Raw genomic sequence first — 27,788 nt, 5'->3', positions numbered from 1 at the left:
TATTTTTTAGCGCATTTTCAATCAATATTTAGCGACATCTAGCGATTTTTAACACCAGTTTTAGCGATTCTCTTCCATCCGAAGCTGGCAAGAACAATCAACACCCCTGTTCTAGGCCCTCATGTCTTCGTGTCTTTTCCATGCAATGCGATTCTTCGTCGATTTTCACAGTGTGTCTGTCAATTGTGCACGCCCAAATCAAAGTGCCGGCCGACATTGCCAATTCGCAAAAGAAGATAACGGTGAAACATTCAAAAATTTCTTAATGTCTTCATGACGCCCAATTTAGAGACCGCTGATGCATTGTCTTGGTATATAAACTGACCAACTGGTGGAAGCGCAGTGCTATTTAGCATATACCAAGGTTTAGCTAAATTTTCGCAGACTGCAAAGTATGCATCTATGGGATTTGAGGGTAAAGCCTCAGTTTACCATCGCTCGTTCGCTATAGCTGATTAGCAAGATGCCAATACTAAATTGGGATTACAAGCCAATGTTTTGTTTTTACCATTATACCTAGGGGGTTGCATTTATAACAAATGGTTGTTTGAAACGCTTTGTTTAAAACATGTTTTAAACAGTATTTTAAACAAATGCCTTTAAAAAACTGTTTTTTTAAGTTGTATAATTATGTCATAATTGTGTAAATACTTTCCAAAAAAACATGCTGTATGAGCCTACGGACGACTACCACCCTATCTAGCCGACGTATACGATATCGGGTGGTCGGAAACCTCAAAATGGTCGGTTCAACAGCTATAGTATACGTACATACTTCGTCAAAGGAGCTATATTTACCCTAGATTTTCCAATGTGAATGTCAATCCACTATGATGTCACAGTTGAATATTGGTGACGTCATGGCTTGAAAAACATGTTTTAAACATTAAGGTCCTTGTTTTAAACGTGTTTGTTTCAAATTGATTTCTATTTTAAATGTAACCCTAATTGTACCACTGTACGAGGGAGACAATGCCATCAGCCACATTTCCAGCTAAACCGCACGTATTGACGAACTCCTATTTCATTCTGTAATAAAACGCAGCATTTGTCAATACGAATACCATCTTCGAGATAGATGTGATACATAAAAATATCGTAAGTTTCGGAAACTCTGCGGCTCATTATTTTGAATGGATTACATCATTTTTAAATTCCCGTTTCACGTTTCATTCGTATGCTGATTGCTTCTCAGGAGCATAATAGTGGCTTTGAGAGAGTACATCGGGTTTTTCTTCCATGTCCTCCATTGTATCCCGTAGCAAACTTCATCACAGGAAGAGAAATTCTGGGGAAGTATGTACCGACCGTTCAAATTCGAATCGCTGCACGCTCTGAACCACCATCCGCCACCTTGCAGACGGGCGCAGTTGTAGAAAGTATCTCCTAAAGCAAACGGTGTCATATGAGCATGTAAATTCATAATTTGGATTTGAGATCAGTTGAAATTATATTGCACTCGCCAAAATCACAAAACATTGTCCCGCCAAAAGACTTCATCTCGGCAATGGAAACCATAGTGTGTTTCTGACTAGATTTGCTTTGCCACGTGACATAACTCGTTAGGGACGGATAACAAAGATCGGGATTTCGAATCCGGATAGTTTTTTGTTCGGAAACCGGATTAGATCAAAGAGTCACATTTCTTCCAAAGGTATCGGATACTTCAGCTTCGAAAAATATGTTTCAGATCGAGAGAGAGATATATGGTATATTCTTTTTCGCCTGCATTATCGAGATGCTTTGACGACGAAGATGCGATACGGCATTTATAGCAAGGTCATCTAGTCTGCACTCCCGTTTTTTTCTCCTCCTCCATGCTATCCGTGATTGCTGAGCGCATAGCAGGATAGCCAGTTTTCAAGTCTTCGTTCTGAACCGGCCTGGGGCTGGGATTGAACCCACGACCTACCGATCAAGAAGCCGGACGCATCACCATTACACTATCTCTATTGAAATATATTGCATGTGGGCAATTACGCAGGAAACGGGATCGATATGCGATTTAATAGATCTGGATCCTGAAAATATGTGATCTGTATAGGAATGGTGTTATCCCCTTAAATATTCCATGTGAACGCGAACGTGAAAACGAACCTAATAGGTTCACACCGTCCCTAGTCCGACTCCGGTCCGGCCCCTAGGCTGGATTCTAGAAATGACCGTGATCCGGCCCGAAAAACTCCGATAATAATTATCCATACTCACAGGATGGTATTGAATATTGATTGAAATAATAATGCAAACAGGAAATTTAAACTCAAAGATCAAGCCCAACCAGTAACTGAAGTAATTACGACGACTCAGGCCACATTATACCACAATGTTGAAGTACATATGCTGACATTTTAAACATCACCAAATGTATCAATTGCGGTAACAATCGAACAATCGACATGTTACGAGCTTACGACATGGCGTAAGCTATAAGAATGATACTTCGCGTTTTGATGAAGATCTTGACCTTCAGAATTAGCCACGCACGATTGGCAATCGTCGTTATCAATATCATTCGTTGTGAATTCAGCCAAATATGCGTTTCTTGATCGACTACGGGAAGCTCCACGAAGTCCGTCACCGGCATTGCCCGCTACGTAGGTTCCGAATCTGTAGAAACCAAGATTGATATACATAGAGAGAGTTCATCTTACACGTTAACAGCTGCTGCTTCTCGGAGTAGTCTATTCGCCTTTTTACTATTTTTTCCCAAAGTATGTTTTATATCAGTTATGAATCTGTAGAAAACTCATCCTCGGGTTGATATATAAATATCGGTATAGGCCGAAAATGGAAAATGGTGTCACAATTCCAAGAATGGGGCATTCGCGACATTACATAGCCCGTTTACCCGTATCTGGTTGCATTTAAAACAAAAATCAATTAAAAACAAACATATTTAAAACAAGGCCCTTGTTTAAAACACGCTTGTCATTTTTTATTAAGCCATGACGTCACGAATATTCAGTTGTTACGTCATATTTGATTGACATTGACAATTGAAAATACAGTGTAAATATAGCTCCCTTGGCGAAATATCTGCGTACTATAGCTGATGAACCGACCATTTTGAGGGTTGCAACCATTTCATATCGTATACCTCGGCTTCATTGGGTGGTAATCGTCCGTAGGCCCATGCAACATGTTTTTGGAGAATATTTACACAATTATGGCATAGTTTTACAACTTAAAAAATAATTTAAAGGCCTTTGTTTAAAATACTATTTAAAGCATGTGTTTAAACACCGTTTGTTTTAAATGCAACCCTACCGGTATCACCCCGCTCAGGGAATCACTCACTGTAGTGCATAGTTGTCAGGATTTCCTTGTAAATTGAATGTATCATATTCGGCGAATGCGCGGTTTCCTTCCCAATCCAATAGCAGAACTTGTAATCGGTAATCGGCTTGGTTAGTGAAATGATAAAGTTTTTCATTTCCCAGCCACATTTCCCCATTAGGTTCTCCGAAACCTTGAACATTCATAAAATGATATTTTAGTACGGCGCCCATCCGAAACATATACATTTAAGGGAATTACATTTGATCGACAAAAGTTAACTGTATGCCTCACAATCGCAACCGAAAACGTTTCATGTTTTTACTCATGTATGATCGTTTTGAAGATTTTGATTCTCCTGACATCCAATAGCCCAGTGGCACTTTAACTTTCGATACACGCCCCATTCATACCCGTCTTATCGTCAAATCAAAATATTAAAAGAACACTAGCAATGTTTGCAATAGACTGCATGATATCACGATTCAGGAGGACATTTCTGTTTTGGGATGCCAATCATTTTCTTATAGGCATATGTTTTCAGGATAAATCATCATCCCCCTATTCGAGAAATAAATGGACTGCTTCTACATGATAATGCCATGACCACATTTCCTCCTACTCATGTGGTTTATATTTCAAGCTACTCTGATATGCATTTAAACAACTTTTCAAGTCAAAATACTTACGTTAAACGCATTAATTTTGTAAAGAAGACAGATTAGTTTATTGTTGGATTGAATTCATTCTTATTGGAGAAATCGACGGACAACTGCCAATAAGCGACACATATAGCCTGTGCATTAGGGCTCTTCAAAAATGACTTTTTTTCTCGAATCGTACTGGCTACTTGATAAAATTGTTAGGTTACCTAATTTAAGCCGACACACAAAATTTGGTTCAATTCCAGCCAGTAACCGCTTTGCTACAGGAGAAGAAAGTTTCTATTTATTATACAAAAATATATAATAAAAAATTTGGAAATTTTCTGTTCACCCCATGAAAGTGTTAGGCTGTCTATAGAAACTATGCTCACCAAATGTGGTTCAATTCCAACCAGTGCAAGCGGAGTTATTGCCGTCGAAAAATTTGGATTTGAATAAAATGGTATTTACGGTGAGCACAACTATAAATAAAGAAAGAATCGGTCACCGTAAATACTATTTTATTCAAATCCAAATTTTTCGACGGCAATAACTCCGCTTCCACTGGTTGGAATTGAACCCAATTTGGTGAGCATAGTTTCTATAGACAGCCTATCACTTTCATGGGGTGAACAGAAAATTTTCAAATTTTTCATTATTTATTTTTATATAATAAATAGAAACTTTCTTCTCCTGTAGCAAAGTGGTTACTGGCTGCAATTGAACCAAATTTTGTGTGTAGGCTTAAATTAGGTAACCTAACAATTTTATCAAGTAGCCAGTACGATTTGAGAAAAGAAGTCATTTTTGAAGAGCCCTACTGTGCATATTGGTCATAGGTAGCACAGCCAATCATTATCGCCGTTATAGATAGGGATCTTGACAGTTTGAGGAGTTTTCAGGTATCGCTAGTGAAAGAATCCGCGACCTGAGTCGTCCCGAACTCGTTTTCCACACTATATTAACATGAGTGGTGTTGGCCTAGTGCTACAGTTACTATAACGTAGCCAGGGAGCGAAAGGCACCCGCACCATCCAATTTTCGAATAGGTTATAGTCACGTCATATGTACTCTGTATAAAGGCCACAAACGATCTCTGGTGCAACGTCATTGCTTTCAAAGATTCGCCCACCCCCAGATTTCTACCGTACCTTTATCCTGTATTAAGGCACTACTTACTGTTTGCAAGTCAGATTTTAATATTCGCCTTATGTTTAGCCGTCTACTTCAGTATTACCAGGTATCATCGACGTTACGAACAATTTGACATAGACTATATAAATCGCATATATATTCACGGGCATTGTACATGATGCGGCTGTGTGTGTAAATAAGTATAAGCATACTTTTTGACGTAACATGACTTTTTTTACAACTCTTGTTCAATCGTCGAGAGACAGTTATCTCTTAATACAGGTAGGGTAGACTGTGTTTACTATGTGAATTTCGGTGATACGCGAAATGGCGTCTGTAGTTATATCACTTATATGAATATATTTATCGAACTGTATAAATTGATACTTTCAAATTCCAGTGCCAATATAAATAAAAGTATTCCCGAATTCAGAGAATCATCTTAAAAAATAGCCTTTGTTTAAAAACAGTGCTATACAACCAATATTTCGTATCTCACTCTTGGCGATCGTCGATGTTGAAATTAATACATTTGATGTAGTCATGCAATATCCAACCAATATTCGAGTCCATATAGACCCGGGGACACCGTTGCGTAGGTTTCGTTGTTTTCAACGATCACTGATGAACTGAACTAAACAATTCTGAACCACACGTGGCAGGAAAACATGAATAGCTCCTACTAATGAACGGATGGATTCAATCGTATGGTTTGTGGAATAATTGCATGAACTATAGTACGATGGGGCTATAGGGAACTGAACATAAATAAAATGTTTTTTACGAAATCCAACCCCAAAGTGGCATGATATAGGAAAAGTGCGAATTGCCATACGATTTCAGTAATTCTATTGAATTTTATGTATGTTTTCTGTTTGTGTATGAAGTCATGTCGCTCATACTGATAAACCGAATCGTTGCTTACATCACGAACACGTAGAATACAAGTTACAGAATTAGCCTACAGATTTTGTACCGTCTGCGTAGGCGTTCCAATTCCGATCGAAGTCCAAAGACCCGTCTCTCCTCCTTTGGATGACAGTCCAGCCTCCACCGTTGTAAGACTGTTCACAGTAAACTTCAAACGCGGTTGGATAGGATCGGGGTTTTATTCGATAAACGCCAGAAACGTTGTATCCCATATTGTAGAGTTCGCCGCAGTCTGAAAAGGTTTAAAGTTTAAACCATGTAAGCTTATGTATAGTGTGTCTCATGAGTCCGCAATCTTAGTAAGTAAATACATCATACTAAGAGAAGGTACGAATGTTTTGTTAACGGTGATGTTCGGTATATGAAAACCTCCGGTTCGGGTTCGCATTGGAATCTTAGTAGGTTCTACCCTGTGAATATTTTTGTGAAATACCAGAATTTCACAGAACTTATATATAGCATGGTTGATCATACGCTCTATCTCGGCATCAGCAGCTAAGGAAATTTATCAGAAAACTGTGATAAACCTTGTATCACGTGACGTCAAGCTTTCATAAAACTTCGTGTTCCCGCGAACCCGAACCTTTCGCATTATCTCGATACTTTTTCTAACCCCGTGATATTGCGCAATGCATATGCACACATATTTTATATGAGACCAGGGCGTAAGGAAACCATGGCTTATACCGAATCATTCAGTACCTGCCGGGCGTATTATTCAAAAATTGTAAGCTAACCGATATTCACCATAGGCTATGGGATGTGCATGTGCAGCAGTACTTTCGCTAACCGTATAGCCATATTGAAAATCGGGGATCAATCGGACTCCCATATATAGCCAAGCTATAGGAGTAGAGCTGTATGCGTTCACGAAACGGTCATCAACAGCTTGTTAATATACCTCAACCTACCTCTGCATGGAGATCAAACAAGTACTTCCGTGGCTAACTATAGAGTTAGTGCCGGTACCAGATGCGAACATACAGATAGTCAGATACAACGCGAGAACAAATTATTCCGTCCGCGTCAAATATGTAGCAGCAGATTTCATGACGTCACCACCATTGTGATGTTACGTTGCAGTCGTGGCTTATATTTGTTTTAAATCGGATTTTTGCTGCTCATCAATATTATTATATTATATTACATATATTATCAGTATAATTAATAGTAAATTCGTAGTGGCGCCTGCCGCCATTTTCGGTACAATAATAAGTTTTAAAGAAGGTGATGCCTAATATTTGCTTTCTGCGCGATGAGCCTGTGAGGTACATTTTTCTACTTAGCACATTTACGGTGGGTAATATATTAAACCGCATGTTAGCAGGAATGTAGCCAATATCTTCAATAATATCTAGCCGCACCATCATGTGTCAGTGTGATTTTCTCTATGAGAGCTAAATTTAGGCTTGTTTCGATCAGTCGCAATATCCCAAACGTCGTATACGACACTGGTTAAAGGGAACCGCACGGCGCATCTACCCGAAGTGAATCATCCGGATTTCAAATTTAGGTGAATCAAGTCATCAATATCGCTTATGGATTATGAATCATCTATACGTAAACAACAGTGCCGTTATGCAAGCCTTGATATAACATCGCTATTTCCATGTCACAAGAGAAATTGTGAGGATTAGCGCGAATTGCGACACGCGCAAAATCACTTACGAAGATCATGAAAACCGATAACCCGATAGTCTCGGTTTGATGTTACTGGAACATGATTTCGTTGAGGTAAATTGCTCTGCCTGAGATTTTGATTTGAACGACGCTTCATCGTCTAGTTGCGGAAGAGAATTCCATATTCGTTGTGGTACGCTCGCGCAATTACTATAACCGTATCAGAGGAGATTTGTTGTCGGCGAAAGTTTCAAGGTAAACAGTACCAAATAGCCTATTTTGATCTCTATTTGAAAGGAGTCTCCATTCCAATTCTATCGTTCGTAGTTCCGATATTCTAACGAAGCTAGTAAGAAAGGCGACGGATTCCCATGGACAATATTTTTGTTAGTGGTGTTGGTTAGAGTGATAATATGGCGTGAGATACAAATGATTATTTCCATAGTTCTGCACCAGATTAGTTCATGCGATTCAAGATTGGATTTCGTCTGATAGAATGAAGTAAGGTAAGGGTATCAATGCATAGCGCATCTATACTGAAAGCTAGACAGGTCGCGATTCTTTTTAGCCTTTTGAACAGAACGATTTTTTCTCTATTCTGCCCTTTTGACAGTAGCAATAGGGATTAGGGATGGGTTTCGGACAAGCATGAAAAGCAAGGGTCGATATTAATTACTCTAACTAGCATTAAATATGATATCAACAAAATGGTCGTTTCATCTCTGACGAAGCGAAGTTTAGGTTTATTAACATGAAAGTGAATTGTGGTGCTTTCATTCATGAAGTAGGACAGTTGATCTGTCTCCAGAGTAATTAAAGATTGGATATTCATACATATATCTTCAAGTTATATGTTGGAGTATAGATACAGTATAATTACAGTGAGCCAATAATTTGATCGTATCGCTTCTTGTATTTTATATTTTATATATCGATCTTTTGCGGCCTCATCAGTTTCAAACAGTAAATTGATAGAGTCCACGAGTAATGGACGGACACAAGTTTTGCACATCTATTGGTAATACATATGTGTTCTGCAGCTAGGCCTACTCTTGTGTGACGACTGACAGGATATGACCTATCAAGATGTCGTTGTTATCTAGTCATATATCTTAAGGTGACAGCAGTATTTAAATTCCTGGCCATGATGGTATTTTCTCCTGCATCAATTTACAGAAGAAGCAACAGTTTAATTATGTTAGCTGGTGATAACTCATTGTAATTTGCATAAGCGTTTCGAGATTTATGAACACCTCGTAGTTTACTAATATCACATCGGTTCAGAATTGAACCCGTTTTTTAGACTGACATTCGCTTCATTTTCGTAGTAGTCGGATATCACAATAATACCGGTCGTCCAATCTGGTTATAGATATGTTTACAATTGTTGTAAACAACGTGGTTATATTTTCAAATATGTATACATTGCGCGTCAGCTCACACGTACGGGAAATGTCGAAGTTTGGCTTACCTGCCTATATATAGAAACTGCGTGAAGTTTATAAGTGACATTTCCTAACTATAAGCATTCAGTCAATCTGTGCATGGAAAATAGGAGTATTTTGATGCCCGAACCACATGAGAGCGAATTGATTTTTCAATATGATCTGATCAACTTTAATCATATTGATATAGTCAAATACGGGTAATTATTCTGGATCCGTATCGGTGGGTTTCGTGACCAACGAATCTGCTAAAAATAGGGATATTTTGGTGCGCTCAATATGCTGCACCTGTGAAAAGTATAACTTTATCTCAATGGATAAGTATACAACGTGGATATGGTGCATTATTCATTTGGCTCTTCCCGTGAATCGGGGCTGCCCGGATGCCCTACCCCTTTTCCCGAACTAGAATGGATTCTGCTTGTCGGTGGCTTGGTTGCAGGATGACAGCCGCCTTTGGTAATTGAACCGGGGCCTGCTGATCTGTAGACCAGCGCTCTAACAGAGGCTTTCGTACGGGAAGGGCCCATGTCTCTTACAAATGAATATTTTGCTTATTTTAAATTTCCTCTTGCCATAAATATCTCCATTCCTATAATATTTATCGAATGAATAAACAGCCAGAACCCTGCCGTGGGTCACATTTTGCATTTGCACCCATGTATTTTTTATACATCTAAGAAGATCCGGAAGCGTTTGTATATCCGATTTTCCATTCGCTAAGTATTTTTCCGGCCTCAGAGTGAAGTCAGTTTATATCGGTTTGGTGTTTCAGCGTGATTTTTACGTTTGGTTTACGAGTTTCAACAAATCGAACTACTTTCCCTTTATCGTGTGTTGATGCCAGGATCAAACGACGTATTGCTCATAATGTTTAGTCTAATGATCGGGCTTAAGGAATATTGTTTAAATATGCGCGTGAACTTTCCCTCCATACAGGATTACGTATTCCAATGAACATGCCGAAGTATGGAATGAATCTTTAAAAAACATTCATAAAGGTCATTGTGAGTCAAGAAACGCCTCTTGTCGTACGATATGGGGATAAATAATTCGCAGTAAAATTCAAGAAATTATTTTGCGTTCCAGAGAAGGACCGATTTTTTATGGATGCGAAGAAGGTATGAGCATTGCAACTCTACCTTTCCACACTAACTCATTTCATAAGATACAATACATTAAAACACAATCAATGGTTGTTATTTTCTTCCGCTCAAGACTCAAAATGTACAATGCGTATGTGTTGCGATGAACAGATAGGAATATTCCGACACGACCACGTGCGGTCTTCGGTCTATCAATCTAACATCACGCTGCTATGACATTATTACACGGTATTGTAAACAAACTCTCAATATTTTCTTTTTTTGAATTGCTTTTGTGTTTTATGTTTTAAACTAGTGTTTTAAAATCCGATTGTTACTAAATGCAACCCTATGTAACTCACAGACAGCACACGATCATCTCGTGGGACGCAGTCTTGGAAGAAGTGTGTCATGATATAGGGAGTTATCCTCGAAAGTTTGCGACCTGATGTTGCAGATATTCAATAACTTCAAGAGCCCTAAGGCTGATCCAAATACGTCACGGTCTCACACAGGCAGCGAGGAAACAGTCACATCATGAACACATCTGGTGATCACATTTCAAAAGTCATGCAATTCACGTGTTACATATTGACATGTGAGCTTTGATGTATAGTGTCAAAATTAGATTCAAATGCTATGCTGGATTCTGGACTAGAATAAATCTCTCTCATTAAATTCTCATTTTGTTTCGATAAGTATAGCTGTTAAGTAACGGAAAATATGGAACGCAATAAACTGATGATATGATTCAGATCCGCATAGTTTGTCTATCGGTGCGATGTAATCTGCCCATATTGAACAATATCTATATGATTATTGTGTTGTCGCTGATTTCGTTTATGGATGAAAAATTGTATTTGAAAACTATGAGACTGTTTTGTGGAGTGCTTGATTGTTACCATTGATATATATCCACTTTTGGTTACATCTCGATTTAGTTATCCGACCCCGTGAAATATCGGTATTTTGAATTGTATACATAACGACAAATGAATAAGCCGGTACAGAAAGACATAAATGTCGCATATTCAGCGTAGGATATCTAATGATATAGCCCCATAATACAATATCTAGACACGACAAGTCAGATGTGTTTTTTTATTTTTATTGTTAGGATGTTCTGGGAATTCTATGTGCTAATGCTATATATATATATATATATATATGATGGCCACTGATTCTTACAGTTGGACGTCATGTTGAAAAGGTTATTGGGCTTTATAGCCTAACGGCAATTGCGCAAATGCGCCTTGGTTTAATTTTACAGTATACCTTATGCAAAATTTTGAAATCTTTCACCTGTGAACAGGGATAAGATGAAGTGAATGACGTTTGACAAGGATAAGTTTCACCTGGTTGTTAAGATATTTTCGTTAAAGTTGAGAGCAGGATTTGTAGGGACATTGCTGTTGAAGCAAGATTTTTTTCAAAACTTAGTGAAACCAAGCACTAAGGCTACTGGACCATGACATATTGTTCTTTTCCCCAATGACGCGCGCAGAGTAACTGCAGTCTTGATTTTCAATGCTACGAAATGGATGGTGAATTTGTGATTGCGATTTCGGAAGAAATTGTTAGAATACCAATGTAATTTCTCATGAAATCGTCCGGATGCTCACGACTCCTGTGGCGTAGGAGAAAAATTCAATTATCGAAAAATAGTAACGTGAGCAAGTTTCGCATACTTGTCACGTTACAAATGTCAACAAACAATCGAGTTACAATTGAGTACGTACAACAGACTGCCGTACGTGCGACATGTCTTTGTGTATTGTTGATGCATTGTATCGTGTCGGAGAACCGGAGAGACATTGCGCAGACTGGGTTGTTTTGAGAAATGTCAGACCACATGTTATAGCCGAAAAGCAACAGTGACCTGCATACGATGTTACATCCCATATCATATATTCTCATACAGACATTTCGTATAGGCCCGTAGAATTTAATCGTCCGACGTACGTCAACATCAACAATTGAGGAGTCAATTGTTTCAAATGTTCGCTGCTTTCGGTAGTGCATGTTGCGAATGGAAATAAATCAACTGTGTAAATGACCGTGCTGCGAGACATTACCAGACCACGTGATTATGTTTCATAGCTCGAGCATTTAGGAGGCTTTCACAATTGCTCACTGCTAATTTTGCGGCATTCACGTTTCGAATGCATTACGTGTGATTTAACTCAATGACGGTATTAACGGTGTCTACCGTCCATATATGGCGACTGCATGGTCGTGTGTTCGGTTCCTTTTGCATGTCGCGGTAAATCAGCCATCGGCTAAGCCATCAGGTAGAGTTGTTTATTGCATTGCATGAATCCTCAACGGTTTGATAGCAAAGCACTACAGCTTAGCGTAGAGCCACGCAACCATTTCCGCTTAGGAAATCACGTCAACCATGGTGGCAAACACGCATCGCCGATGTCCATGTTGTGCACGGGATAAAGGCTAAGGCTGCAGCTCATTTAGCAGATTGAATTGGCGCTTTAAAGGTAGCAGGTAGTTTTGAAAAATATTCGATAAGCTCGTATAAACGCTGTTGAATGATATATTTGGAGGTCAGTTTTCAGTCACAGCCAGTTTATGATTTTGCATACCAGATGATAAGCGCATCGTTATAGGTTACGAACAGACTGAAGAGTGCTGAGTGACTAATGATACTGTGTTGATATGTCTTTCTATGTAGTTATCATAAAGTGACTGTTACTGCTATATTGTATGGGTTCAACAGAGTGTGGGGAAATCATTCGGTGCTGTCGTGTCAGGTTATAATGATCCCGAAACCGCACAACCAGGACATGAAGTCGTAGAATTATTGCAGTAAGCGTGTCGCACTACCCCGAGTCTATATCATGTATGTATATTGTATACGCATACTTTCGTGAGTATTTCGAGATAATGAACAGTGACATATTACGTGTTTCGTGTATGGAATTAGAGAGACGAATTTGATTGAGGCAGACAGATTGGGCTGCGGTCTACCGGCGATATCTACACCAAATTACGATTGACACAAAAGTGCACAGTGCACACTGCACAGTGCACACATAGTTCAGAGTGGAGCTAAAGCTACATATTGCAAGAGGCGAAAATGCCAAAGCCATAGATATCTGGAACTAGATATTCCTGGCCAAAGCAAACCCGTTGGATGCAAGTAACAGTGCTCAAAGATAACAATGCAAATATGTGGTCGCGTCTATTTTATCCATCAGATGTGCTCTTTAAAAGTATCTTAGCTGCGGTAAAATAACGTCTCCACCTTCCCACTTTCTTTGGTGTGATGAGTTGGTTCAGTATACGGCGGTTCCGTAACCGAAACCCTTTTTTTGCCGCGACACTCAGTCGTTCCCGTAGATACCCGAATGCAGATTCAATAATTTAGAACCAAATTCTAAGGATCCGCGTTTACAGCTAGATTTTTTGTATTCCTAGCAATGGTGGAATATAGGTGCATTTATCAGATCTCCACCATAGTGCAGAGTGTAAATCTGGTTATCGGGACTTTCAGTTACCAAATTGTGCTTTCACGGCCATTCCAATGAGTGAAAATGAGTCGGATGGGTGTATTACGTGTCCTACTTTTTTGGGGTGGTACACAAAAATGTAACCTACACCCCTGGGATATATCTCCATAAGAATTGGTATATTTGACTCATTTTTACCCATTGGAAGGGTGTGAAAGCACAATTGGATACCTGAAAGTGCCGTTTACCTGATTTTCGCCGGGCTAAAACCTCACCTCGCATAGAATGAATGGAGCATTTATATTGAAATGCGTCACCCTACTTACGTTGTCGTCGTCGTAGTAACTAATTTAGTGGTTTATGATTATTCAAATTATCAATCAAATAGTATATTCATATTGAAATGAACCCGAATATTTTCGGCTGACACTCGTCAGGGGTAATCGTCAGCCGAAAATATTCGGGTTCATTTCAATATGAATATACTATTTAATTGTATATTGAAGTTCTGTACCTCCAAGAAGCTCTTCAAATTATCAATCATAGTATTTTAGCCAATTCCATTGTTAGGTAATACAAATGTTGCTAGAATAGCGGCATAATGATCCGTAATATTATATATTACGTATCGGCTTGATAATTTAGCTTCCCAGTGAAAAACTTAGTTATTGATTTGGAGGTAACATTGTGACTGTGGTTCAGCCTTTGAGCGATAGAAAAGTCTGAATCCGGCCTGAGACCAAAATTTATGGTTCGACATGCCCGGTCAAAAGTGTTTGTTGTGACGTGATCTGAAAGTGCGGGATTTATGGCGACTTGGCGAGTTTAGTTTACTAGATATTTACCAGATAGGATCTCGAACTCGAAAGTCTGTAAGTTGTAAGTTGTTGCTCCCTGGTTGAGTAAATTGATAAGTGGTTCCGCTGAAGCGGTTAACTGCAGACTTTAATAACTTCTTGAGGTTTGTCACGCGGGTTGAGTAATTCCTCATGTCGCTATAATCAAATATATAAAGTCATCGTTAAGACTTTGAAGTCTAGCGTTTGTGGAATTTGCGATACCCGCATAACGCATATGCATCGCTACTAGAAAAATCTAGATATGTTAAAGAGGTATGTGTGTCGGCAACCTATGGTCGGTAGCCTATGTGGTCCGATAGCTCGCAGTTCGTTATTGGTCCGTAAAATCTTCGTATACTTTTGCAAGTGAAGTGAATGTTCACGATCATACAGTATGTATCGGTAAAGATCACTGATGAATATATATATATATAATAGGTGATCTCTTTGAACGAGACATGTGTGTTACTGCCTTGTTGGGCATCTTTTCGTGACCTTACGGTGTGTGAGCCGTAAAAAAACATTCGTTTTTTGAAGACCGCTTCGCAAAAAAATCATTTTGATACCGTTTCGCAGAGCAAAATGATTGGGGACTAATACTGAGTTGCGACAACGCCCATACCAGCCCTGCTTCCTTCATTTCCGTTATAATGAGCGTTCTTACTATTTTGGCATGGATAGTCGCACAATGTAAAGTACTGCTGGTCGCTTCTAGAAGTTATACTCAATCTCAACGACCACTGGTTGGCAGAAAACTCAGAACGATGGATATCTACTTGGAGCATCAAGTTCCATTCTGCCGCCCATTCAATTGCTCGCGCGGGGCCATGATAGGCGTCGGAGAAATGCATACGATATGGTCATGCCTTCCACAAGACTGTCGAACAAGCATGATCGTGCTGCTAAGCATGGCAACATTGTTGGCCATGCTGACGATCACCTCAAATATGGTGATACTGGCAATAAACTTTTCTTCAAAAACGAGGCGGATGAGGAAGCGCAACCCGACGATGAACAACTATTCTGTGTATGTGTTCTCGCTGGCGGTGGCGGATCTTCTGATGGGACTTATCGTTTTGCCGCTGTGTCTGTTGAATTTTTATATAGAATTCATGCTGGAAAATTCATATCCCCTTCGAAAAAACCAAGGCGCCATTGACACCGATTTTACTGACGTCGATTCGCGATCAATAGGCGTGCCAAACGAATTCGAGAAAGGAACATTTAATGAGAAATCCAACGGCTCTGATTATGACAATATCCCTTTGCTAACAACGGACACTGATGGAAGGATAACCGTTCAGCTTCTGGGAGTGTTTACGCATCTGACGCTGTTCGTATCACTTTACACACTGATAGCAGCGAGCACAGACAGACTGTATGCTGCGAAGTATTCTGCTCACTATGTACATTCGCAGATGACTCAAAAGTGAGATATGTGCATAATGTAGCGTTATATGGTATGGCACAGTATTGCGGGTACAATTTTTCGGTTATCATTTACGGCGTATTGCACTGATAGTGCCTTGATGATAGTGAGACCGTGTCGCTCATAGATGGCCGATTCTACAACTGCACGTAGGGGTCTTCAAAAATGACTTTTTTTCTCAAATCGTACTGGCTACTTGATGAAATTGTTAGGTTACCTAATTTAAGCCTAGACACACAAAATTTGGTTCTATTCCAGCAAGCAGCTGCTTTGCTACAGGACAAGAAAGTTTCTATTTATTATATAAAAATAAATGATAAAAAAAATTGAAAATTTTCTCTTCGCCCCATGAAAGTGTTAGGCTGTCTATAGAAACGATGCTCACCAAATTTGGTTCAATTCCAACCAGTGGAAGCGGAGTTATTGCCGTCGAAAAATTTGGATTATGATTACGATGGCCAAATCTTTAATTATTTATTATAGTAAATCACCGTGAATACTATTTTTTTCAAATCCTAATTTTTGACGGCAATGTCTTCACTTCCACTGGTTGGAATTGAACCTAATTTGGTGAACATCGTTTCTATAGACAACCTAACACTTTCATGGGGTGAACAGAAAATTTTCAATTTTTTTTATTATTTACTTTTATATAATAAATAGAAACTTTCTTCTCCTGTAGCAAAGCGGCTACAGGCTGAAATTGAACTAAATTTTGTGTGTAGGCTTAAATTAGGTAACCTAACAATTTTATGAAGTAGCCAGTACGATTTGAGAAAAAAGTCATTTTTGAAGACCCCAGTGCACGTTGACCTATTTTGATTTCAGCTTGTGCAATGCAGAATGCACATACAGCATGCGATCACCGACTTTGGCACAAACATCACAAAGTGGCCGTAATCCGAGAATTGAGATGGATGTGACGACATTTTTGCCACAACATCCCATAGTAAAACGACTTTTACCACAATCCTACAATGCGAATCTTCCGGAAAAAACATCTCATTGACTGCGTGAGAACGCGCAATAACATGTTTGGGGAATATTTAATTGCTTTCCGTGACCATAAAAGTCGATGGCATATGCGATCCTAAGCGAGTAAGGGCACAACTCCGGGGCCTTAATCAAGGTCAAGTCACGACGCAAGTATAACGATTCAAGTCGTGTAAAGTCCAACCAGACCCGCAGCCACTACCAAACCTGGACTCGAGGTAACATACATTATGACGCAACTTGCGAGCCAATACAAAGTTACAATATTCAAATCCAAAATTGTCTTGGTTAGGGGTTAGGAGTGACCTTTTCCCAGTGCATACTCCCGGGTTGTCATCCTTGCCACCTATGTTAACCCCACTGAAATATCCTATTACTGAAAGCACGCAAACGGCAGTCGTGTATTGCAGCTGAATCTGTATCAATCATGCACGCGTTGAACATGCACTTACTGTCACAGGGGCAGTCATGAAACGAATGTGCCATGGTTGGTGCGACAATGGAGAACGACAAGGCGGTCGTCTATCGCGGTTGGATGGGTGTGGGCGTTCGGAATACTATTCGCAGTCGCACCGTTACTGCTGAATGACAAAGTATATTTTCGTCAAGTGGGACATATCTTCTCAGCAATGATGTCTCGTCAGACATATTCCGCAGTAATACACTGGTAAGTATAGCGGACACGTCACCCAACATACTATATGGAATCAAGTCTTCATTTACGTTCGATTGAAGCCTCGCGACATGCCTTGTGACTGTATGTGTCTCGCAGTCGCACCAATTTCAGTTCTCAATCGAGGCATTTAAATCCACTTTTCACAATATCATCATGGTCATCGGTCAAACATCTCATGCGTATGTGTGTCATCTCACAACTATGTCATCGCACAGGTACATGAAATTGTAGCTCTTTACTAGAGAGTAATATACATATAGGCTAACATATCATTATACACATTGGTATTAGGAATGGTGTGAACGTGAGGTTCACGTTCGTGTTCTGTGTGTGAACCTCGGAAACTTGGAGGTTCACGTTCACAAACGAACCTTGGTAGGTTCTGCACTGTGAACCTTTTTCATATATTACAATTTTCACTTCATTATAACATATTTGGTTGAAATTTATTGCCTTTCAGCGGCGGGACACTCTATGCATCGCGCTGGCAGCATAAAAAAAATCAACACTAAAGGAGCATGCACATCGACAATCTCAAAAATTTTACTTGCTTTGTTACAAAAGTTTGCTCGAAATACCCAGCTTTCTATTTGTGAATATTTAGTGACTCTCTGCTTTGAGCTTGACCCGCAATCACACAACATCAAGAACAAAATAACCTACATCTAGGAAGTGAGCGAATGATGCTTATTCAACCATCCAATGGAATTGATATCGTTGTCTGATGTACGGGGACAATCTTGCTTTCATATGTTTATTCGATCATAAAAAGTAAATCCGGGCGATTGGGATGTTGGCTACTGCTGTACAACTTGTTTAATGCTGGGTAATATCGGTGGCAAGTACAGAAACCCGTTTTATACTCTACTTAATACCAACGTAGCAATACTCAGACATCGAATAGATTGTCCGGTCTGGCCTGGACCGTTAAGGCGTAAGCTTATATTCCCGTCAACGATCTCGTCGAAATTGTTGGCAAATCAACGGAAGATAAGGATTTTATGGGATTACTGTATCCTTTGATTGTCCCAGTCGATACATTTAGCGATGCTCAAAACGTCAGTATGTACTTCAGTATTGTGGCACTATGTGGTCCGAGTCGTCGTTGAGTATCGTGTACAGCAATATAGGCTATCACTTCACTGAAATGTAGGGTTGGAATTACCTATATGACGTCACGTGACGTCATGAGGTTCACGTTCGCGTTCACACAGAACCTTTCAAAAAGGTTCGCGTTCACACGAACCCGAACCTTTCAGAGGTTCACACCATCCCATTTGGTATATGATATCGGTCCATTTTCAGGTATCTTGCCACGTTGATTTTACCACTCGTTGGAATTTGGGTGTTGAACGTCCTGATATGTCTAACATTATGGAGGAGGAAAGCTCAACTTGGCATCAAGCGCCGTCGGTCGTTGCGAAGAGACAGCGCACCGGAAGTCTCCGTCAAGCTGAGCCGCAATATCACGCCGAAGAACAGTGTTCGCGTCAAGCCATCGCGAAGTAGTAAAAGAAACGAGGATTCCGAAAATTCCGAAATCGTCTCTCATTCGGCAGGGAAAACGCACCAGCGTGACCGCTCTATTCAGAAAGCCGGTGACACACTCTGCTCCGTGCGTTCCCCCCGTAGCCGCCGTACTTTGTCGCGCGTTACCGACCGCAAAAACTCGATGCTGCGACGAAAGGTGTCATCGCTGCGCAGGGCGAAAGAAATGATGCAGCGCCGCTCGTCCGAGTCCAACATCACCAAAACACTGTGTATGGTGGTAGCCGCGTTCACCGTCACGGTGCTACCGCTTGTAGTGTCTCTCAGCAGTATCTCAGTGTCGGGGCCAGTCGCCGCAGAAACGTTAAATAAAGAAGTGACCGCTTTGACTGTGTCGCTTCTATTACTATTTTCGAACAGCGTAATAAACTGTGTTATTTACGGGGCGAGAATGCGGGATTTTCGCTCAGCGCTCAGCGAACACACTCGCACCTTTTGTGATAAACTGAAAAATATACTCTGCGGCTGCTGCTTGTACCGTAAGGACGCATACTCGTCGGAAATAGTGAACGGTGTGTTTATCGTGTCATCCGCGAAGCACCACAAGTCTGCTTCTTCACGCAAATCATCGCACGCGTTCGGATCTAGCACGTTAGAGCGTTTGCGGTTCATGGTCAGGCCGTCCTCGAAAAAGTCTTCGGAGACGAGGGCGCCGCGGGAATCCTGCGATGCCTCCAGCAAAGACTCTTTCGCTCTCCAATGCCTCGCGTCGAAAAGCACGAGGCCGGGCTCTACGGCGGGTGAGTCGAAGAAGGCTCCGAGACCGTCGTCGAGCGGGTATCGCACGGATCCGGAGACTCCGTCGGTGTCTGTTCAGGAGGAACAGGGAAGGAAAAGGCTGTCGGAGAGATACGAGATCGTGGAGGTGATCAAGGAAATTGAGCTGGAACAGTCTCCGTTGATGGAAGAGGCAGAATCTACGTCTGCGGTGATTCGCCCTGCGTCACTCTCCCTGCTGCGAAATCAACGCGAACGGTAAGCCAGAATTTACTAAGATGTTTTCGATGTGCCCTTACAAAATAATATGAATATTTTTTCGACTTCGTGCGTACTATAACGTTCTTTCGAAATATAGTCCTTCAAACTCAGCAATTTCCAAACTGAGGTCCGCGGATCAACTGCAGTTTAAGACGGTCCGTAATGAGAACTGATTCTGACTCGATAATATAGCTTTCTCAATTGTAATGCTTGGTTTAGTTTCACTCAAATCAAACATGATGATTTAATTGTAACTAAACAAGTGCGCCCATCCGTTAAACGCGTGCCGTAATTGATAGCTTCTGTTATTTCTGTAATTGGTGTGGTTTTTGCATTGTAACTGTAGCATTGTTCGATTTTCATAGGGCAGCGGAGTTCCAAAATAATTGCAAAGGGTACGTACACATGGAGAATCTTTTTAAAGAGTTTGGGAACACCGTTCACACTGATCATAATAGAAAAATAGGCTGGTATTGAATGCGCTCTCAAACTATGGGTTGCGTTGCGTTCGTGTATATGTATGTCATCGATTGTGAATATGATGCGGCAGGAAATTTCGATATGCTAATGTGGATTACATGACGAATCGAATAAGTCTATCACAGAATAGCGAAGATTTGCAGATCTCTATCTTCCGCTAGCTAAATTACCGCTACAATGCAGATGATGATTTGCTGTGTCGATAAAATTGTACGCGATCATTTTATCAAAACATTTGAAAATCATAGGATGATATATCTTCAGATGTATCCGAGGCTTTTTATCGTCATTGTGTCATAATCGAGCCGCGAATCTGTTTCGACAGTGGGAATTCGTTAACATGTTCTATTATCTGGCTTCGACGCAACTGTATATCCCTGCAATTTCTGATGGATATTCGCAATCGATTACGTCGATCAATGGTGGTTGTGTATGGCTAATGGAATAATAAACCCTTTCTGATTTCTTCTCCGCAGAACCACTCAACCTTCGAGTTCAGAACATGCCCCGATTCGGAACATCAGATTTTCTACCTCGCTCGAAGAAGCGAGAAAAATCAGCGCCGGGGCGGCTGAAGAATACACCTCGCTTTTTGATTACGGAAACCGTCGTGACAGCAGAATAATTTCCCCTGCCGACGCGTGCTTGAGTATTGATTTTTCGCAATTCGAAGTACAGTGAGCACGATTCCAACTATCCGTTCGGGCGTTGTTGACGGGAGCTGCGTCGGGCCAATGCGTTATGTGTCGGAGCCCTGGAGCTAGAGGCCGTCAGGAAACAGATGCGATATACGTTCGAAGTGAACGCTGCCATTACTATCAGTGTACCAGCGATGTTCGTTTTCATCAGACACGTTGTGAAATGGTTTATTTATATCAGAGGTCTCAAACACGCGGCTCGCCAGAGCATTTTGTGCGGCCCGCGACGACATTTTAGACTTTTATTATTTTGACAATATATAAGTGTCTCATACCGTATATCTTTTCTGGTTATAAAGTGAAAATTCCCTCTTCAATTGATCCGAAAGCCTGAAATTATTCATCAAACTTCACTATCAAATCAAATGCAAACGCTACCATGCAGTGGAAGATTCACTATTTCATTTCGTCACATTTCCAATTCATGATGACAGAACCTGACCCTTAGACGATTCGTGACTAAAATTTGTGAGTTGGACTCGGACGCCAGCTTTGTCAGAATTACTCAGACTCGGGCTAACTCGATGGCAAAATGAAAATGACTCGAGTGGACTCGGAGTGACTCGGAATGCCGTGAATTTGTTAGAACCATGGACGCAACACAACTAATCGCGTATCAGGGGAACAGTAATAGATCAGAAGGTCACAGCTTGGTATTTCGCTATCTAAGCAAGTAGTTATGGCAACCATTGTCAAAAATGTATGACTTTGTTAAAATATAAGGTCACTTAAAGGTAGTGGTACGCTCCAACGATGTAACAACAATGGGGCGTTCGGACATTTCAATCACTAGGACATATTCATTAATATATTTATATTATTTGAAGATATTTGGCCATGAGATTAATAAATAGCCTAGGCCTTCTTATCAGAAGTATACCCGAATCCTGGATTGGAATTACAATGCTCAACCTAAAAATGTTTTGATATCAGATCAGTCTCTATTATCAATCTGTTAAATTCAAAATATTCATAGTAGCGGAAAAATTATAACCCGATAGCTTTTATGATGGCATCATACATTTGTCCACCCATATGGTGTCTATATTTTATAATTAATATCTATATTAAGTACAACAACAATTCTATTCAAATAGGTGTGAATGTGATGATTCTTTTCGTGCCAGGCCTAAATTGATACAAGAGTAAATCACATTTTGGCGATGTGTGTTTACTGCCAGCCTGCTGGATCGGCTCACTTGCAATAGGACAATTCATTCCGACCAAATGAGGCCTACTCGGAAAGACATGGAATACCCCTATAAATGCTGCGGCCCGCGGCGTCGTCAGAACTGGAAAACTGGCCCGCGAGCACATTTGAGTTTGAGACCTCTGATTTATATCGTCTGTTATATTACGCCCGTGTCAAAAGAGCTGACAAAACAAAACCTTGCATACTATCTACTATGAGTTGAGTATCTCTAACGCAGCACTGTATGCGATTGCGCATCGCATGCATTGTGACGAAATCATGATATGAATCAGACCGGACATCAAAACCATTTCCGGTTACGATTCAATTTTCGTTATTTATAAGGATAGAGATAGAACGAGACATCCTCGATTAATGTTGTAAATTGCACGAATGAGATTTGTGGCCGGTTGATATAATCCTGTGATTAGTGTTATAAAACATTGTGATTGTACTGTCCACATGTACGTGATTTGTGAGGAAATATACGCCATTTTGTGTAAGCACTATCTGTTCGATCTCAGTCCAATTTTGCACTTTTATGAGACCTTACGGATGCGTGATAATAAATTTTGATACATTTGAACTAGTGTCCGCTTTCTGGGGGCAGGGCACGGCGACAGTACCCAATCAATAATTCCTGCAATTGAATATTATTTTGCTACCTGTCTTGCTTTATTAAATTGATGAATTGCAAAATAGTCTTCAAAGTTCGTGGACTAACTGGTTGCCACTTGCCACACAGGTAGCAAAAGCATCATGGCCCGACTCATCTCCAAGACTATACGTTATCGATTTGTATAATTCACTAATGCACATACAGGATTTCTATTTCGTATTAGTTGCACTATAGTTTCGATTCGACGTGAATGCCATTTTCGGTTCCCTGGTACATCCCTTCGTAGTCTATGCGGCGATATAGCTCAGACGGACTCACCCTCTGGTGGAACTCGTGGTTGACGCAAGCCATCGTCATCTGTAGTAGGCGTATTACGTTGTGCAGAAACTGTCGGCGCTCTCCGCCGTGCGATCTTGAGCGCTCGTGTGGCAGCATCAGTGGCCCGGGCGGCTTCGCTGTTTGCGCTGGACGCCTCGGACCTTGCCGTATCTACGGCGTTCGATAATTGATCGACTCTGGCCATGAGCCATTCAATGCTACTTCCTGCAGCATTTATCTGCGCAGCATGATCGGAAACCTTTCCTTCGATGCTGCCTATACGGTCCTGATCCGAACTCTGTGAATAGAAGGGGTTTCTTTTTACTAGAAATTAGTTTCGGAAGGAAATTATTACAGATCCATACACACCGATACTATTTTGTTTTGGCTATGTTTTCGCAACCACGCAATGTCCTCGTTAGAAATCTCATCTCGTGCTCGCAGTACGGCTGTTTGTGCACGCATTTCCTGAATGCAGTCAAAACACACGTGTAAGATTCATGTACAGTGTACACAGCTGCAATACTAATAAAAGTACCGGAACAACAAAAATCAACCCAAAATTTGCTCGTATATTTAACAACAAAAAAATTAAACACGATGATCGAGCATCAAGTTGAAATTCATTCACAGTTCTCAGATTTCACCACCCCTTACGTACGCATAACCGTAACCAAAATGACGTCTAAATCTAAATGTGCAATGCCCAATATAGTGAATTAATAAAACAAAAATAGGCGCATTCACCCCCTGCTGCTGAAGCATCCCTTGCTGGACGAAGAAAACGGGGACATATAGAACTAAAAGACTATAAGAGTAGACCAATGGTTTCCAACCGGGGAGGAATTCCCCCCTTATGGGGAATTTTGCGATTTTTAGGGAGGGAGGAATTCCACTTTAGAATTGTAACGAATTTCCTAAATTGTTCATGTCCGAACTGTCATGTATTCAACCAGTTATATCCGAACGTATGCTCCTTTATTGCTGTTTTTGTGCTGAAAGTATGTTCAAATTCTATTTGAAATCTCTTTTTCATATACAAATTCCCGCTTGTTTTTTTTAACTAGTTCAGATGTGCTGCAGTTCGCAATTTTGTAGGCCAGCGAAAGCCTCTCAATCAAATATATCCTAAGCGAGCAAATGCTGTGCTGAATCTGTCACAGCAAGGCCTCTAGTGAAAGTATTTATCTTAAATTTCCAAGTCAACATTTCCAGACAGTGACAAAATATTCCAATGACATCGATTCAAGTCAAAGAGATCGCTAGCCTTGCTTTATTTTTAGTGAACAGCTACCTGATCGAAAAAAGACATGTTAAACTTGGTGCAATGCTGCCGAAACGTAATGGGTGTCCTAAATTTCAATGAGCTCCAGCAAGGAATCTGATCACGTGTATGTTATATATTAGGGCTGTAAACAAGTCACGAGGATCCGAGTCACAAGTCAATCTCACTTTCATAGTTTTGACTCGAGTCAAGTCGAGTCATTTTCAATTCAACATTGAGTCAAATCCGAGTCCAAGTCACCGAGCAGAGGGTCGAGTCCGAGTCATGGTATTATGACTCAAGTCCGTCCGAGTCCAAGTCATTGTGTTGACTGCTCAGTTTCCAGTTGAAGTCTTGTTAAACCCATTTTTTATAACTCTGTTTGGTGATATTGAATGATTTGGATTTATGATGTACTAATTTTCCTCACTCTGAGGAGTTTCTTATCGCATTTTCAAGTACCAGGACCAATAAACGAAATTCCAATAGGGTGGTCACTTTACTGTTCTTCGAAATTACAATGAAATGTCGGTCTTGGCCGTCTTAGTCTCGAGTCATATGGCATGGTTCGAGTCATGCACAATGACTCGAGTCCAAGTCGAGTCAATACACAGATTATCTCGAGTCGAGTCGTTTCCGTATTTTGAGAAAATGACTCGAGTCAAATCGAGTCATCAGAAAATGGTGACTCGAGTCAGACTCGAGTCTGGTCATAGTGGTCAACCCTGCTATATATGCTAAGTACCAATAATATTGGCCAAATGCATACGCAAACTTGAGAAAACATCTCTAGACCAGTAAATTTATGCATATTGATTTTTCACAGCAGTTATATTAGCGATTTGTGCATGGTAAGCCGAAAACACAAATGGAAGTGATATGGGGGCCCGTTGAGTCAAGCCTTCCAGAATTTGTTTGATTGGGACCAAGACCATTGTTTTTGGAGGTCTACAAAGTGTTATTACAGCACTGCTAGAAACAAACACTCGGTACCGCCCGTCTTATTCTCTCAGTCAACAGGTGTTTGAGCGGTAAAAACGACATTTTTTAATCATCGGGCAGATTTCTCCTAAGGCGGGAATTTTGGCTTAAATGTCGGCCAAGGGATGGCACGAGATGAAAAAGTTTGGGAACCACTGGAGTAGACTGTAGGCTACATATAAACTGTATAAAAAAGTGAAATTTGGAGTGCTGTTTGAACAGAGTCAGGATGAACTCGGTCTTTGTAACGCAGATATTTATCAGGAACGAATGAATCTCAAGCCCATAGTGCATTGGTGCAGTCAATAAAGCGCTGCGGTTCAATGTTCATTGATTAAAACCCACAGCCAGTACGAGTACGTACTTGCGATAATAGCAGAAGTTCCGCGTTCTGCTGTTGCAATGCTTGGATGTTGCTCTCCATTATTTGAATTGTACGACGAAGGTTATCGACGTCGGATTGCTCGTCGTTCTCCCTGTCAGCGGAGTCAGTCCCATGAACAACCTAGAATACATGGTTGTGAACAATTCTGCAAATTGCTGTGTTTGGACTCCGGGACATGGTTTACCCGCAATGCGTGGACCGTACAGAGGTGGTCAAAGTAGTTAAGAAAGCTACTCAAGTAGAAGAAAAAGTAGCGACGAAAAATTCTACTCGAGTACGAGTAGAAGTACTTCCTATATAATCAACCTAAAACTCCTTGAAGTAGAAGTAGAATTGACTGACTTCAAATCTACTCAAGTAAGTAGGTAGTTGTGAAAACGATCGTAATTCAAAGAAGTAGAAGTAGCGAAAAAATATATACTTAAGTAAATACCAGAAGTAGAGGAAACCTACTTGAGTGCTTCGAAAAAGTATGAGTACTTCGTTACTGACCACCTCTGGGACCGTATGTATTTGGTTGGAGGTATATTGGGTTATGGGTGCTTGTGCTTGATAATACCACAATTTCACAATCACTGTTTGTCAACGTGTACTTCGATGGTCTTTGTATTGCTGTGCTATGAAAAAGCCAGTAGAAGAGTGAGAATAAAGGGCATAAATCATTAGGATTAGGGTCGGGTGGGGGTGCTTCGTGATACGTTATTATAGAAATCACGCGTATTACGGGCGCACGAATGGGAATGATAGTTATTTTTTGCGCCGTTCTTGCGAGACTAGTTTGCTAACTTTGGCCATTGGAGGGAAATCTTTCTTTCCGATTCTTTTTTATTTGACGCTAGGCCTCCAAAAACCCATAAAATAATCACCAAAAATTTGACGCCGTCATTGCCACATTGCCATATATAGTAATATTATTTTCCTCTTCCCTATACGAATACGCAAGATACATGGATGTAAAAAATAAATATAAACACGTATTAAACATGAGCCTTGTTTTAAATATGTTTGTTTTAAATTGATTTTTGTTTTAAATGCATCCTAGATATAAGTTATGCTTACTTTTAAAAACATGGCTAACTCACATTTTCATCGGCATGCGCCACGATTTCAGTTCCTGGCTCCATATTGTCTCTTGCACCATCCGGATGAGAAGTGTCGTTAATCAAAAGTCGTAGAGCTTCAATTTCGTTTTTGATCTCTGTTTTGCTTTCGATTAAGTCTCCTATAAACACCATGTTTTTACTTTTATAAGATGCGGATCTATAGCCAACATTGGCGAAAACAGTAAACATCCAAAATGTAGCATTTGCATTTTACTTACGCTGAATTCTCCTTTCTATTTTACTGACTCTTCGCTTCAAAGTACACGTATTAGGACACATAGTTCTGTTGGCTCTTGGTGTCTAAGAAATAAAGTATCATCTCGTTGTCGAAGCTCTATAATATGTATATTATTTTGCCGGCTCAAGCGTTATGGAAGCCTACCTTTTCACGTAGTTTTTGAGCTGACGATACTATCAGGAATGACCAGATCACAAGAATGTATAATCTAAAGAGTCTCCAACCCTCCATGATGGTACTGAGAAGACTTGGTCTTTATTCTATCTCACTGTAACCACTGGGAATAAGCCCGTGCAGTGCACATGGATTGGCCGACAAACCCCTTCGGACCAAGCGCGATCTGTGGTTAATCGAGTGCAATCGCACGGTAGAAGCAGCTGCCTGTACGGGTACATCCCATGGGAGTCCCATTGTGTGATATAGTTTGGGCTGTATATCTGCGTAGCATT

The 27,788-nt window shown here is 40.5% G+C and overlaps 2 protein-coding genes across 2 annotated transcripts; one reads left to right on the top strand and one right to left on the bottom strand.

Annotated features, from left to right (window-relative positions):
- Positions 1-1,008: 1,008 nt before the first annotated feature.
- Positions 1,009-27,694, bottom strand: LOC145450725 (uncharacterized). The gene is made up of 10 exons (XM_080329229.1): positions 27,484-27,694; positions 27,320-27,401; positions 27,081-27,220; positions 25,978-26,118; positions 23,738-23,836; positions 23,369-23,666; positions 6,031-6,216; positions 3,298-3,469; positions 2,465-2,607; positions 1,009-1,386 (listed from the first exon to the last, which is right to left on the bottom strand). Exons 1-10 carry the CDS (start codon positions 27,568-27,570, stop codon positions 1,163-1,165), a joined length of 1,572 nt encoding a protein of 523 aa, XP_080185355.1. The 5' UTR covers positions 27,571-27,694; the 3' UTR covers positions 1,009-1,162.
- On the top strand, positions 14,132-23,017 carry LOC145450723 (uncharacterized). The gene is made up of 4 exons (XM_080329227.1): positions 14,132-15,866; positions 17,320-17,526; positions 18,841-20,058; positions 21,018-23,017. Exons 1-4 carry the CDS (start codon positions 15,088-15,090, stop codon positions 21,220-21,222), a joined length of 2,409 nt encoding a protein of 802 aa, XP_080185353.1. The 5' UTR covers positions 14,132-15,087; the 3' UTR covers positions 21,223-23,017.
- Positions 27,695-27,788: the final 94 nt, after the last annotated feature.

This window comes from Botryllus schlosseri, chromosome 11 (genome assembly GCF_051294905.1).
Source record: "Botryllus schlosseri isolate E-star chromosome 11, Bs_hap1, whole genome shotgun sequence".
NCBI classification, from domain to species: Eukaryota; Metazoa; Chordata; class Ascidiacea; order Stolidobranchia; family Styelidae; genus Botryllus; species Botryllus schlosseri.
This window is presented reverse-complemented; position numbering and strand designations above follow the sequence as displayed.